Source organism: Salvelinus fontinalis, chromosome 4, assembly GCF_029448725.1.
Source record: "Salvelinus fontinalis isolate EN_2023a chromosome 4, ASM2944872v1, whole genome shotgun sequence".
NCBI lineage: Eukaryota > Metazoa > Chordata > Actinopteri > Salmoniformes > Salmonidae > Salvelinus > Salvelinus fontinalis.
The window spans coordinates 45,252,695-45,268,277 of NC_074668.1; the positions used below are offsets into that span (position 1 = coordinate 45,252,695).

Sequence of the window (15,583 nt, forward strand, 5' to 3'; positions counted from 1 at the left end):
TGTGACGACTGCTGTTCATCGAATAATTAACTGTTCATAATTACGTGATTAAATGAATCAGGTAATTATTAACTCAGTAACCTGAGGCACCATGGGAAAGTTTGGCTTTATTGAGTTTCTATTTCCCAAATTAACTTAATGAATATCAGAATATCGATTTTACAACAGTCGCTAATTAATTAATTTCCTCTACAGTCTCATTCTGAATGTCGCATAATCTGGGAATCTGCACAAACCCGAGTCCCACTAAATAAGTCTGTACCACACCAATTGAGTTGATTATTTATTTACTAACAAGCTAAAACGATAAATAAGATACACATACACACAGTCTAGGCTATTGATTAGAACTTACTACAATGAAACAGGTCCCTAGCAGGCCAACACAATATGAAACTTGTTACACAAAATGGGGATTTCAAACAAGAGAGTGCATGAGAGAAAAGCACACTTAGGTATATTTGTAAACTATCCTTAGTTTAACCCTAACCTTGCCCCGATCTGCCGCTCTTATGGGTCCGAATATAATGATGTAATTACGTGTCGAAGGTCTCCGAGAGGGTATCTCCTCGTGGACCGAGTTATGACTTCTCTACTGATGGCGACACTTCTGTTGTTACCGGGTGTAACTCTGTAACTTTCCATTGTTTCCAAACAATGGCAGTGTCCTTTCTCTTAGTGGTCTGGTTCCTCTCCCTCGTTCTTCAAGAGGGGTCTTCTGATGACGGCTAATCAGCCATATAGGTGGTTCCAGCGTGGGAATGAAAGCATTCCTTGGAGAGAATAACCGGGTGGTCCTGCTTGAATTCATCCTTTTAGACACAACTACTCATCCGTAGCATAGATTGTTAAAAGGTTCTTTTGTCGCCTTCAACCTCGTGTTGCGTTTTGGGGTTACAACTAATCGGACCTTGGCTGCAGCTCGTGGTCACCTAGTCATAATGTTAATTCTTAACTCGCGTGTTTTATACCCTCGGGTCAGAAATGGGCGTTTCCGCCTTTAGGGCAAGTACTCTGGGTGTAACTAGTTACGAGGCAAGGTCTAAATTTGACTCAGATCCAATTTAGACAACTAACTTCACACATTTAATCTTTACAAAAACATTATCTTTGATCTGGACATTTTTTACAGAACGTACATTATCCTGTCTAGGATCAGCGTGGCGCTAGCGGCACACCCCCCCCCCACTGAAAAACCAGTGCCGCGAAATTCAAAAAAAAATTTTTTTTTAAATATTTAACTTTCACACATTAAAGTCCAATACAGCTAATGAAAGACACAGATCTTGTGAATCCAGTCAACATGTCCGATTTTTTAAATGTTTTACAGGGAAGACACAATATGTAAAGATGTACATCTATTACCTAAAAACACATTAGCATAATCCACCATCTTTTATTTGTCCACCAACACCAGTAGCCATCACCAAATCGGCTAAACTAAGATATTTATAGCCCCTAACCAACAAAAAAACTCATCAGATGACAGTCTGATAACATATTTATGGTATGGGATAGGTTTTGTTAGAAAAAAGTGCATATTTCAGGTAGATGGCATAGGTTACAATTGCACCCACCGTCACAAATGGAATAGAAAAACTACTTAGAGCAACGTGTTTACCTACTTACTAATCATCAAACATTTCGTAAAAATACACAGCATACACGAATCGAAAGACACAGATCCTGTGAATACAGACAATATTTCAGATTTTCTAAGTGTCTTACAGCGAAAACACAATAAATCGTTATATTAGCATAGCACATAGCACATAGCAGCCCAGCATTGATTCTAGCCAAAGTGAGCGATAAAAGTCAACATCGCCAAAAGATATTAATTTTTTCACTAACCTTCTCAGAATTCTTCCGATGACACTCCTGTAACATCATATTACACAATCCATATAGAGTTTGATCGAAAATGTTTATATTTAGCCACCAAAATCATGGTTAGACAATGTGAAATGTAGCTCAGCTGGTCAGAAAATGTCCTTGCGCCACTTAGACAGTGATCTACTCTTATACATAAATACTCATAAACGTGACTAAAAAATATAGGGTGGACAGGGATTGATAGACAATTTAATTCTTAATACAATTGCGGAATTACATTTTTTAATTTATCCTTACTTTTCAATACAGTTTGCGCCAAGCGAAGCTACGTCAAAAAACATGGCGTCCTAAGCCACTAAAATGTTTCGACAGAAACACGATTTATCATAATAAAAATGTCCTACTTTGAGCTGTTCTTCCATCAGTATCTTGGGCAAAGGATCCTTTCTTGGGAGGAATCGTCTTTTGGTGGAAAGCTGTCCTCTTGCCATGTGGAAATGCCAACTGCGTTCGGGATGAACTGAAAAGCGTGCCCAGCTATTCACATCGTTTCAAAAATAAATGTCCCAAAATCGCACTAAACGGATATAAATTGCTATAAAACGCTTTAAATTAACTACATTATGATGTTTTTAACTCCTATAACGAGTGAAAAGATGACCGGAGAAATATAACAGGCTAAACTAACGCTTGGAACAGGAGCGGGTCGGTGTCCAGCACGCGCGTTACGCACCAAGGAAGGACTTGCTAGCTACAGGGTTTTTTAATTTATAGGGCCTGTGAACGCGCAATCGACCCCATTGGAATCGTCATCACGTAAAGGCATCCAGGGGAAGACGTAAGAAGTGTCCGTATAGTCATAGCAATAACAGTGCCCTTTTAACTGACTTCAGAACAGTGGCCAACATTTCTGAAATCTGACTCCATGTCAGGGAAATTGCTGTAGAATGGGCTCTGTTCCACTTAGAGACAAAATTTCAACTCCTATAGAAACTATAGACTGTTTTCTATCCAATAATAATAATAATATGCATATTGTACGATCAAGGATTTTGTGGGAAGCCGTTTCAAAAATTACCAAATTAGCATAAATAGTCTAAACAGCGCCCCCATCCCCAACAGGTTAAGCAAACATCAGGTACATTGTGAAAACTCTTCAAGTTACAATTTTTTCGTTATAATGTCGTAATTTAACTATTAATAACATAACAAAAATGACATTAATTTTCATATTCCATCTATCGTCATTACTACCATTTTGGCTGACGAAACATATTGTCCCAAAGTCCATTTATTGCATGTTATTATTCTGAGGTAGGTTCTCCATAGGCCCATCATACATTCCATTCCTCCACGGTGAGAGGACAAAGGAATTTTGTCTGCTGCCTAAAGATGTACAATGGGCGTGAAGCGTCATAAACTACTAGGTTATCACTTTTGAAATCTCTCTCCTAGGGGGTGACCGGTGACCAAGGACCTGATGGTATACCTGGCCCTCCTGGCCAAGAGGTAAGGATCTGTGTGTGGGTGGAAAGATTACACATGACCTATATCAAATCAAATGTTATTTGTCACATGCCCCAAATACAACCTTACAGTGAAATGCTTACCCACAAGGCCTTAACCAACTAGGCAGTTAAGAAAAAAATAGGTGTTAAGAAAGTATTTACTAAATAAACTGAAGTAAACAATAAAAAATACAAATAAAATAGAAAAATGACAAATAATTAAAGAGCAACAATAAATAAAAAAACATAACCAGGCTATATACAGGGAGTACCGGTACAGAGACAATGTGCAGGGGCACAGGATAGTCGAGTTAATATCTACATATGTAGAGGTAAAGTGACCATGCGTAGATAATAAACAAAGAGCAGCACCAGCGTAAAAATGGGGTGGTGGTATTTGGTTAGCTGTTCAGGAGTCTTATGGATTTCGGGTAGAAGCTGTTAAGAAGCCTTTTGGACCTAGACTTGGCACCCTGGTACCGCTTGCTGTGTGGTAGCAGATAGAACAGTCTATGATTAGGGTTGCTAGAATCTTTGGCAATTTTTAGGGCCTTCCTCTGACACCGCCTGTATAGAGGTCCTGGTTGGCTGGAAGCTTGGCCACAGTGATGTACTGGACCGTACGCACTACCCTCTGTAGTGCCTTGCGGTCAGAGGCCGAGCAGTTGCCGTACCAGGCAGTGATGCAACCAGTCAGGATGCTCTCGATGGTGCAGATGTAGAAGTTTTGGAGGATCTGAGGACCCATACCAAATCTTTTCAGTCTCCTGAGGGGGAATAGATGTTGTCGTGCCCTCTTCACAACTGTCTTGGTTTGTTTGGACCATTCTAGTTTGTTAGTGATGTGGACATCAAGGATCTTGAAGCTCTCAACCTGCTCCACTACAGCCCTGTGGATGAGAATGGGGGTGTGCTCGGTCCTCCTTTTTCTGTAGTCCACAATCATCTCCTTTGTCTTGATCACGTTGAGGGAGAGGTTGTTATCCTGGCACCACACTGCCAGGTCACTGACCTCCTCCTTACAGGCTGTCTCATCGTTGTCGGTGATCAGGCCTCCAATTGTTGTGTCGACGGCAAACTTAATGATGGTGTTGGAGTTGTGCTTGGCCATGCAGTCATGGGTGAACAGGGAGTACAGGAGGGGACTGAGCACGCACCCCTGAGGGGCCCCCGTGTTGAGGATCAACGTGGCAGCTGGGTTGTTACCTACCCTTACCACCTGGAGGTGGCCCGTCAGGACCAAGATCCAGTTGCAGAGGGAGGTGTTTAGTCCCAGGGTCTTTAGCTTAGTGATGAGCTTTGAGGGCACTATGGTGTTGAACGCTGAGCTGTAGTCAATGAATAGCATTCTCACGTAAGTGATCCTTTTGTCCAGGTGGGAAAGGGCAGAGTGGAGTGCAATAGAGATTGTGTCATCTGTGGATCTGTTAGGCCGGTATGCAAATTGGAGTGAGTCTAAGGTTTCTGGGTTAATGGTGATGATATGAGCCATGACCAGCCTTTCAAAGCACTTCATGACTACAGATGTGAGTGCTACGTGTCGGAAATCAATTCTGCAGGTTACCTTGGTGTTCTTGGGCACAGTGACTCCTTGAAACATTTTGGCATTACAGACACAGTCAGGGACTGGTTTAAAATGTCAGTGAAGACACTTGCCAATTGGTCATGTCCTGGTAATCCGCTTGGCCCTGCGGCATTGTGAATTTTGACCTGTTTTAATGTCTTAATCACATCGGCTATGCAGAGCATGATCACACAGTCGTCCGGAACAGCTGATGCTCTCAAGCATGCTTCAGTGTTGCTTGCCTCGAAGCACGCATAGAAGGAATTTACAGTGGGAAGAAAAATTATGTGAATCCTTGAGAAATACCTGGATTTCTGCATAAATTGGTCATAACATTTTATCTGATCTTCATCTAAGTCACAACAGTAGACAAACACAGTCTGCTTAAACTAATGACACACAAACAATATTTTTTCATGTCTTTATTCAACACACTGTGTAAACATTCACAGTGCAGGTTGGAAAAAGTATGTGAACCCTTTAGTATTTAATAAAATGTTGACCCTCCTTTGGCAGCAAAATACTCAGCCAAACGTTTTCTGTATTTGCGGATCAGACCTGCACAACGGTCAGTAGGAATTTTGGACCATTCCTCTTCACAAAACTGTTTCAGTTCCACAATATTCTTGGGATGTCTGGTGTGAACCACTCTCGAGGTCATGCCACAGCATCTCAATCGGGTTGAGGTCAGGACTGACTGGGCCACTCCATAAGGCGTATGTTATTCTATTCAAGCCATTCTGTTGTTGATTTACTTCTGTCTTTTGGGTTGTTGTGCTGTTGCATCACCTAACTTCTGTTGAGCTTCAATTGGCAGACAGACAGTCTTACATTCTCCTGCAAAATGTCTTGATAAACTTGGGAATTCCTTTTCCATCGATGATACCAAGCTGTCCAGGCCCTGAGGCAGCAAAGCAGCCCCAAACCATGATGCTCCCTCCACCATACTTTACAGTTGGGATGAGGTTGTGATGTTGGTGTGCTTTGCCTTTTTTTCTCTCCACACATAGTGTTGTATGTTTCTTCCAAACACCACAACTTTAGTTTCCTCTGACCACAGAATATTTAGCCAGTAGCGCTGTGGAACATCCAGGTGCTCTTTTGCGAACTTCAGACGTGCAACAATGTTTTTTTTTGGACAGCAGTGGCTTATTCCATGGTGTCCTCCCATGAACACCATTCTTGTTTAGTGTTTTACGTTTTGTAGACTCGTCAACAGAGATGTTAGCATCTTCCAGAGATTTCCATAAGTCTTTTAGCTAACACTCTAGGATTCTTCTTAACCTCATTGAGCATTATGCGCTGTGCTCTTGCAGTCATCTTTGCAGGACGGCCACTCCTAGGGATAGTAGCAACAGTGCTGAAATTTCTCCATTTATAGACAATTTGATTTACCGTGGACTGACATTTAGAGATACTTTTGTAACCCTTTCCTGCTTTATGCAAGGCAACAATTCTTAATCTTAGGTCTTCTGAGATCTCTTTTGTTCGAGGCATGGATCACATCAGGCAATGCTTTGTGTGAATTGCAAACTCAAATTTTGTGAGTTTTTTTATGGGGCAGGGCAGCTCTAACCAAAATCTCCAATCTCGTCTCATTGATTCGACTCCAGGTTAGTTGACTCCTGACTCCAGTTAGCTTTTGGAGAAGTCATTAGACTAGGGGGTTCACATGAATGTTTAAATGATGTATTCAATATAGACAACAGAAATACAATAATTTGTGTGTTATTAGTTTAAGCACACTGTGTTTGTCTATTGTTTGACTTAGATGAAGATCAGATCAAATTTTATGTCAAATTTATGCAGAAATCCAGGTAATTCCAAAGAGTTCACATACTTTTTCTTGCCACTGTAGCTCATCTGGTAGACTTGTGTCACTGGGCTGCTCAGGCTGTACTTCCCTTTGTAGTCCGTAATAGTTTGCAAGCCCTGCCACATCCGACTAGCACTGCAAATTGATGGTTCGTTGGAGGGCATAGCAGGATTTCTTATAAGCTTCCGGGTTAGAGTCCCGCTCCTTGAAAGCGGCAGCTCTGCCCTTCAGCTCCGTGCGGATGTTGCCTGTAATCCATGGCTTCTGGTTGTGGTATGTACGTACGTTCACTGTGGGGATGACGTCAACGATGCACTTATTGATGAAGCCAGTGACTGATGTGGTGTTCCCCTCAATGCCATCGGAAGAATCCCAGAACATATTCCAGTCTGTGCTAGCAAAACAGTCCTGTAGCTTAGCATCTGCGTCATCTGACCACTTCCGTATTGAGCGAGTCACTGGTACTTCCTGCTATAGTTTTAGTTAGTAGGCATGAATCAGGAGGATAGAGTTATGGTCAGCTTTGCCAAATGGAAGGTGAGGGAGAGCTTTGTACGCATCTCTGTGTGTGGAGTAAAGGTGGTCTAGAGTTTATTTTCCCTCTGGTTGCACATGTCACCTGCTGGTACAAATTAGGGTAAACTGATTTAAGTTTCCCTGCATTAAAGTCTCCGGCCACTAGGAGCGCCGCCTCTGGATTAGCATTTTATTTTCTGCTTATGACCTTATACAGCTCGTTGAGTGCGGTCTTAGTGCCAGCATCGTGGTGGTAAATAGACAGCTACAAAAAATATACATGAAAACTCTCTTGGTAAATAGTGTGGCCTACAGCTTATCATAAGATACTCTACCTCAGGCGAGCAAAACCTCGAGATTTGATTTTGTGCACCGGCTGTTATTGACAAATAGACACAAACCGCCACCCCTTGTCTTACCGGAGGCAGCTGTTCTATCTTGCCGATGCACGGAAAACCCAGCCAGCGGTATGTTATCCATGTTGTCGTTCAGCCACGAAACATAAGATATTACAGTTTTTAATGTCCAGTTGGTAGGATAGTCTTGATCGGAGTTCATGCAGTTTATTATCCAATGATTGCACATTGGTTAATATGACTGATGGTAGAAGCGGGTTACACACTCGCCTTCGGATTCTTACAAGGCACCCCGACCTATAACCCCTATATCTTAGTCTTTTCTTCATGCGAATGACAGGGATTTGGGCCTTGTCCGGTGTCTGAAGTAAATCCTTTGTGTCCGACTCGTTAATTAAAAAATCTTTGTCCAGTACGAGGTAATCGCTGTTCTGATATCCAGAAGCTATTTTCGGTAATATGACACAGTGGCAGAAACATTATGTTCAAAATAAGTTACAAATAATGTGAAGAAACACACACAATAGCACAATTGGTTAGGAGCCTGTAACATGGCAGCCATGTCCTCCAGTGCCATTATATGGCGACATCATGTAATGGATTATATTCAACCTGTTCTCTGGTTGTCCACAGGGTTTCCCAGGAGACATCGGCCCACCAGGTCACAACGGCCCTGAAGGCCCAAAGGTATGTATACTGGCACTATCTTTCTGCATATCTAGTAGTGTATCAATGTCTTATGTCCGATGGTGCGATGATTCCATCTTCACATAGTTCATGGCAATGCGGTCGGTTAGAATGACACCATTTGTTTTAAAACAATGGTTGTGTATTTAACATCCTCATTTGGCGTAGTCGGCTGGATCAAGTACTTCTATGAGCAATGATGGCCCTTAGTGTTGAGAAGTGGTCTGGGAGGTTCAGTTGGTTTTTACTGAATACAAAGAACGGTGGGTGGCAAGGAGCAGGCGCATGGACCTTGGAGGCCTTTCCTGGGGACTGTGGTGACTGCTGGGGACCAGTACTGTTTTACTGCCAGTGGTGCATCATGGACAGCAACATGGGTTCCTTACGCAATCTAACATTCTGTATCATTCTCCTCAGGGGAAGCCAGGGAACAGAGGTTTACTAGGGCCTAGAGGAACGGCTGGACTAGAGGTGGGATTGTCTTTAGTGTTCTGTATTTACTAAACATGTCAAGATTTAGTCTTACTTTGGCTATCTATGTAGTATGTATGTAAGAGATAAGACAGAAATCTGGCATTGCCACATAGCCCAGTGAAAATACAAAGTGTTTTTTTTATGCATTGTGCTTTTGTCCCTGCCTTGACCCTCTGTCTCCATATTGTTTTCCAGGGCGATGAGGGGCCACTGGGACCACCTGGGCCAACAGGACCAGAGGTGAGTGCTGATTGGACAGCTCAAAACCAAAACAAGGAAGTCCGAAAACACAATATGGGTCACTTTGCACATGAAAACACCCAAATGTTCATCTCCACCATCAAAAATCCTGTTTCATAACAATGACACTTCAGAGTGGGAGGCAATTTGCTGCAGTCCGTGTTTAAATCCAGCTGAATCACTATGATCTGGTTAGCTACATACCAGCAGCACTTGGCTAGCTGTCAGTCTATTGTGCAGAAAATCTATTTTGATAGATGGCTCACTGCTTATTGTGCATTTGTGGTAACGGTTTGGTCAGTAAAATTGCTGTGCTACCACCACATGGTGCTCATCTGTGATACAAAAACAACACCATTGGAAGAGATGGGATTATAAAAAACAAAGCTTTCTGGTTTTAAACCAATGAAAATAAAGCCACTCATTTATGCACCTAGTCAGCTATCCCAGTTAGAGAATTATGATTTCTTTGAAATAAGAAACTGTCCAAATATCTGCTTCCTGCATTCATTTTTAAAGTTGTTGCTTTTGGAATGCTGCCATTTTGCTAAACACTGACAGTAAGTGTCAAGCCTAATTAAAATACTGAACATTTTATTTTAAAAAACGTCAGTTGGAATGGCTGTTGTGAAATAATAACTATTCGATCTCTCTTGCCTAATATTTTGTGAGCTTGTTAAGTCAAACTCCTCCAACGTAGACAGATAGATTCCCCATTCCTTACTCTAAATAATCATAAACATCTGGATATCTATGAGGATAGACTCTCTCTTTCTCTTCTCCTAGATCCATTAAGCTAGGTCTGAAAGCCAAACCTCTGATTGTGTCAGTTAGTGGGTGCATCCCAAATGGCACCCTATTTCCTATAAGGTGCACTACTTTTGACCAGGGGTCTAGTGGCCCTGGTCAAAAATAGTGCACTATATAGGGAATAGGGTGCCATTTGGGATGAAGACAGTAGTCTTGGATTCCACCGTACTGCATTTTCCTGCAGAGACATCCAATTTGCATCCATCATAGCCCGAATAGAGAGTTAATCTGGAGTCACCCGAAGTTCATACATCTGACTAAGCACATTAAATAACAGAGGATTCTACACTGCCATCTTCAAAAGATGGAAACCACAACTAACTGAATATACTGATTCATTATAACACATAACACATTTGATCCAATTATATTTTAAAGGCCCAGTGCAGTCAAAATTACGTTTCCCTGTGTTTAAATATCATATTGAAAACAGCTGATGAAACTAAGACTGTAACAGTGTGAAGAAATGTGATCAGTGTTATTTCCTGATAATTGCTGGTTGAAAATGCAGTACAGGACCTTCTAATCAGCAGGTTTGCATGCACGGACATTTTGTCTTTCCATGGTGACATCAACATGCAGTAAATTGGTTAATAGGCCAATTCCAAACCTCTCTGACAATTTCTCCTCCCCACTCAGACCACTCTCAGACAATCCTAGCATAATTCTTGCTTGAGAAGTAGTTTTTGGCAAAAAAATATATTTTTGCCCATTTTAATGGAAATCCATTACAGTAGCTAGGTTTCCATACAATTGTCGACAGATTTTCAGAATGTTCAAAAATCCGCATTAAGAAAACATTTGCATTTTCCCACCAGTGCTGTGTTTCCACCAAATTGTGTGCAATGAGGTAGTGACCACAACATTTTCTTTTTCGCTTTTGTTTAAAAAAAATCAGAAGTACAATGTGTTTCCATCGCATTTTCAACACTTCCAATAGTTTTGTCAGAAAAACTGGTGCATTAAATAGCAAATGTGCCTACTCTGGTCTTGGCACCTGCGCTCTAGCCAACATTTTGCAGATACATTGCAGGCGGCTAGTATACATGATGAGATTAGAATGGATAAGTGCAAGAATGTTTTTATTTGTCATACAGTAGTCAAGCATTGACCACCATGTCTCCAGAATAAGACCCCCGGAGCATCAAGCTCATCACCGTGCAGTTTCACCACCCTGTGAAGATCATCACAACTTACATCTGTAGCCTAATACAGTAAATTGCATTGTTTCCCGAGTCATGGTGGCAGGATGACACACCATACCATTGTGTGACTCCAAGTTTACTTCGATATGTGCAAATATTGATATAATAATCATCATAAAGTCTTTTCCATCGCCATTTATCGCATAATACATTTTACAGACACAAAAAGATCCCACCGTGTCAAACGAAACAATTATCGGTTGGCATTTCTGAAAGAGTATCTAAAGGTCCTGTTTCCATCACAGCTGTCGAGATTTTTTTTTATGCGGTATGACTTTACTTGCATAAAAACTGTGGATGGAGAGAAACCTAGTTAGTAAAGTACTTAGTTGTTACCCAGAAATGATTTCATATTAATATAAAAATGTCTGCATTGGGCCTTTAATACTGTAACGCATTAGGGAACTTTGATGCTGAATTGTTTATGAGTCAATGAAAAATATAGAGTGGGATAGTGACGTTTCTATTCTCTGCCAGGAAAAAGGCTTTAGCAAAAACAATACAAAAGTATCACAGATTTTTTTGCATATTAAACTTTGACAATAGCGGAAGACATTCCACCAAATTTGTTTGAAAGCTGAGTGCTTTGTTGGCGCTCCTAATAACTTTTTGGAATGTTTTCTTATCCCTCATTCAAAATAATAAAGACATTAATCACGTCACTCACCGGTTTCAGGAAGATAAGACAGTATACGAATTATTCCGTAAGGGGACACGTCTTGGACACACAATGGAGCTGTATGAAAGTATCATTGCAAACTTCATAATTTGCACACATCAATACAGACACACATCAAGTCTTGACTCCAGTTTCTACTTACCGTATTATGTGTAGTAATGTAGATTTGGTAGTAGTGACTGTAAGGTACAATACTATGGTTCTACTTACGACACGACGGTATTAGGCCTGATTACCAACAACGACGAGACAGCCTACGAGGAGGAGCCAGGCACTCTGACGGTGTGGTGCCAGGTAAACTCTCCCTCAATGTTAGCAAAACAAAGGAGCTAATTGTGGATTTCAGGAGGAACCAGGCTGGACACGCCCCCATCCTCAACAACGGGGCCGCTATGGCGTACATATCTCAGAGAAGATTAATGTCAAGTGTGCTCCCTCTCCGGCCTCTAGGTCACCAGGCTGCTTGTTATGGCGCACACCTGTCACCATCCTTACGCGCACTTGCGCGTCATCAGACTCACCTGGAATGCATCACCTCCTTGATTACCTGCCCTATATACAGTTGAAGTCGGAAGTTTACATACACCTTAGCCAAATACATTTAAACTCAGTTTTTCACAATTCCTGACATTTAATCCTAGTAAAGATTCCCTGTCTTAGGTCAGTTAGGATCACCACTTTATTTAAAAAATGTGAAATGTCAGAATAATAGTAGAGAGAATTATTTATTTCAGCTTTTATTTATTTCGTCACATTCCCAGTGGGTCAAAAGTTTACATACACTCAATTAGTATTTGGTACCATTGCCTTTAAACTGTTTAATTTGGGTCAAATGTTTAGGGTAGACTTCAACAACCTTCCCACAATAAGTTGGGTGAATTTTGTCCCATTCCTCCTGACAGAGCTGGTGTAACTGAGTCAGGTTTGTAGGCCTCCTTGCTCACACACACTTTTTCAGTTCTGCCCACAGATTTTTATTGAGGTCAGGGCTTTGTGATGGCCACTCCAATACCTTGACTTTGTTGTCCTTAAGCTATTTTGCCACAACTTTGGAAGTATGCTTGGGGTCATTGTCCATTTGGAAGACCCATTTGCGACCAAGCTTTAACTTCCTGACTGATGTCTTGAGATGTTGCTTCAATATATCCACATAATTGTCCTGCCTCATGGTGCCATCTAGTTTGTGAAGTGCACCAGTCCCTCCTGCAGCAAAACACCCCCACAATATGATGCTGCCACCCCATTGCTTCACGGTTGGGATGGTATTCTTCGGCATGCAAGCCTCTCCCTTTTTCCTCCAAACATAATGATCGTCATTATGGCCAAACAGTTCTATTTTTGTTTCATCAGAGCAGTGGACATTTCTCCAAAAAGTACGATCTTTGTCCCCATGTGTCACACCCTGGCCTTAGTTATCTTTGTTTTCTTTATTATTTTAGTTAGGTCAGGGTGTGACATGGGGGATGTATGTGTTTTTGTATTGTCTAGGGTTTTTTGTATGTTTATGGGGCAGTGTTCAGTCTAGGTGTTTGTATGTCTATGGTTGCCTAGATTGGTTCTCAATTAGAGACAGCTGTCTATCGTTGTCTCTGATTGGGAGCCATATTTAGGCAGCCATAGTCATTAGGTAGGTTGTGGGTGATTGTCTATGTCTTTACGTTAGTTGCTTGTGTCTGCACTTTCGTTCTATAGCTTCACGGTCGTTTGTTGTTTTTGTATAGTTTGTCAGTGTTCGTTTCGTGTTCGTCTTCAAATAAAAAGAAGATGTACTGTTATCACGCTGCGCCTTGGTCCTCCTCTCTTCATTGTTACGACGATCGTGACACCATGTGCAGTTGCAAACCGTAGTCTGGCTTTTTTATGGCGGTTTTGAAGCAGTGGCTTCTTCCTTGCTGAGCGGCCTTTCAGGTTCTGTCGATATAGGACTCGTTTTACTGTGGATATAGATACTTATGTACTTGTTTCCTCCAGCATCTTCACAAGGTCCTTTACTATTGTTCTGGTATTGATTTGCACTTTTTGCAACAAAGTACATTCATCTCTAAGAGACACAACGCGTCTCCTTCCTGAGCGGCATGACGGCTACGTGGTCCCATGGCATTTATACTTGCGTACTATTGTTTGTACAGATGAATGTGGTACCTTCAGGTGTTTGAAAATTGCTCCTAAGGATGAACCAGACTTGTAGAGGTCTAAACAATTGTTGGAAAAATTACTTGTGCTATGCACGAAGTAGATGTCCTAACTGACTTGCCAAAACTATAGTTTGTTAACAAGAAATTTGTGGAGTGGTTGAAAAACTAGTTTTAATGACTCCAACATAAGTGTATGTCAACTTTCGACTTCAACTGTATGTCACTCCCTTTGGTTCTGTTTATTTTATTAAAACACTCACTCCCTGAACTTGCTTCCCGACTCTCAGCGCACATCGTTACAATTAATTATGTAACCACATGGACACCTTGGTGAAGAAGTCACGACAGTGACTATTCAAACTCAGGATTCTGAAGAAATTCAGCCTGTCCCTGAGGGTCCTCAGTGTTCTACAGGAACCTGCTACAGTTGTTATGATGTGTATATACTGCTATTTCTATTTAGATTGTTTTTCTTATTGCCATTTTCATTATTTTATTAAAATTAGTCCTGCATGTTGGAGCTCGGAGCCCAAGATTTTCACTGTACCCTGCAATCACACCTGCAAACCTGTACATGTGACTATTACTCACTCTGAATCTGATGAAGTACTGTACTATGGTTCATGTTTGTCTTCTGTTCAGGGCAGACCTGGAAGGCATGGATTCCCGGGGGAAACAGGAACCGAAGGATTGAAGGTCAGATCCTATTAAAATGATGCACCATTCAACTGGCTGAGTGTCTCTCTCTCGCCACCTGAATCTATCACTATCACTGTCATCTGTCGTTAAACATGGACTCCCAGGCTCTCTCTGCCTGTTTCTCTTTGTCTCTCTTGGCCTGTTTCTCTCTTTCTGTCTCTCTTTATCCCAACCTGTAAAGTCTTATTTAACTGTGTAAATTTGACATACATTTTCTACTACCAGGTGAACTGGCCTCTCACCACATTCTCTCTGGCGGATCTGAACTTTAAAAAGGTCTGAATCTGTTTATGAAATGCTAATTCAGTCTTCTGCTATAGGGTGAGACGGGAATAACCGGAGAGGTCGGAAAGCTTGGAGAGAGGGTAAAAGCTTCTCTCTCTCTCTCTGTCTCTCTCTGTTTGTTTACTTTACTCTGTGTGTGTGTGTGTGTGTGTGTGTGTGTGTGTGTGTGTGTGTGTGTGTGTGTGTGTGTGTGTGTGTGTTGCTTTTGCCCCACTGCTCCAAAGGCAATGGTGTAAGTACAGGACTTTGACTGTCTTTTCTTGTGTTGCTCTCTTCAGGGACTTGTGGGTTTTATCGGGCCTATTGGGGAGACAGGCCTAGCAGGAGAAAAGGTTAGATGTGCATCTTAACGTTAGACATTACAGGAAGACTTCTCATGTCATATATCTTATGTTGTCATATTGAAAGAGAATCTGATTCATATATGTTATTGTTCTACTTTCCCAGCGGGCTAAACTGGTTGAGATTATGTTATTACAGACAGTTGTAATCTGGTTCTAATTAAGTCATTTCAACCAGTTTTGCCTGCTGGGATTGCTTCCTGTCTTGAGATATACAGTGCCTTCAGAAAGCACCTTGACTTTTTTCACATTTTGTTAAATTGAGATTTTGGGGTTACTGTCCTACACACAATACCCCATAATGTCAAAGTGGAATTATGTTTTTCAAAATGTTTAGAAATGTATAAAAAATGTAAAGCTGAAATGTCTTGAGTCAAAGTATTCAACCCCTTTATTATGGCAAGCCTAAACAACTTCAGAAGTACAAATGTGCTT

The 15,583-nt window shown here is 41.4% G+C and overlaps 1 protein-coding gene across 1 annotated transcript in view; it reads left to right on the forward strand.

Annotated features, from left to right (window-relative positions):
- Positions 1-15,583, forward strand: part of LOC129853869 (collagen alpha-1(XXVII) chain B-like) — a 144,962-nt gene that overhangs the window by 95,937 nt on the left and 33,442 nt on the right. The window contains exons 19-25 of the mRNA XM_055920333.1: positions 3,289-3,342; positions 8,227-8,280; positions 8,698-8,751; positions 8,950-8,994; positions 14,466-14,519; positions 14,843-14,887; positions 15,086-15,139. Of these exons, the coding sequence (XP_055776308.1) occupies positions 3,289-3,342; positions 8,227-8,280; positions 8,698-8,751; positions 8,950-8,994; positions 14,466-14,519; positions 14,843-14,887; positions 15,086-15,139 (360 nt within the window). The remainder of the gene's footprint in view (positions 1-3,288; positions 3,343-8,226; positions 8,281-8,697; positions 8,752-8,949; positions 8,995-14,465; positions 14,520-14,842; positions 14,888-15,085; positions 15,140-15,583) is intronic.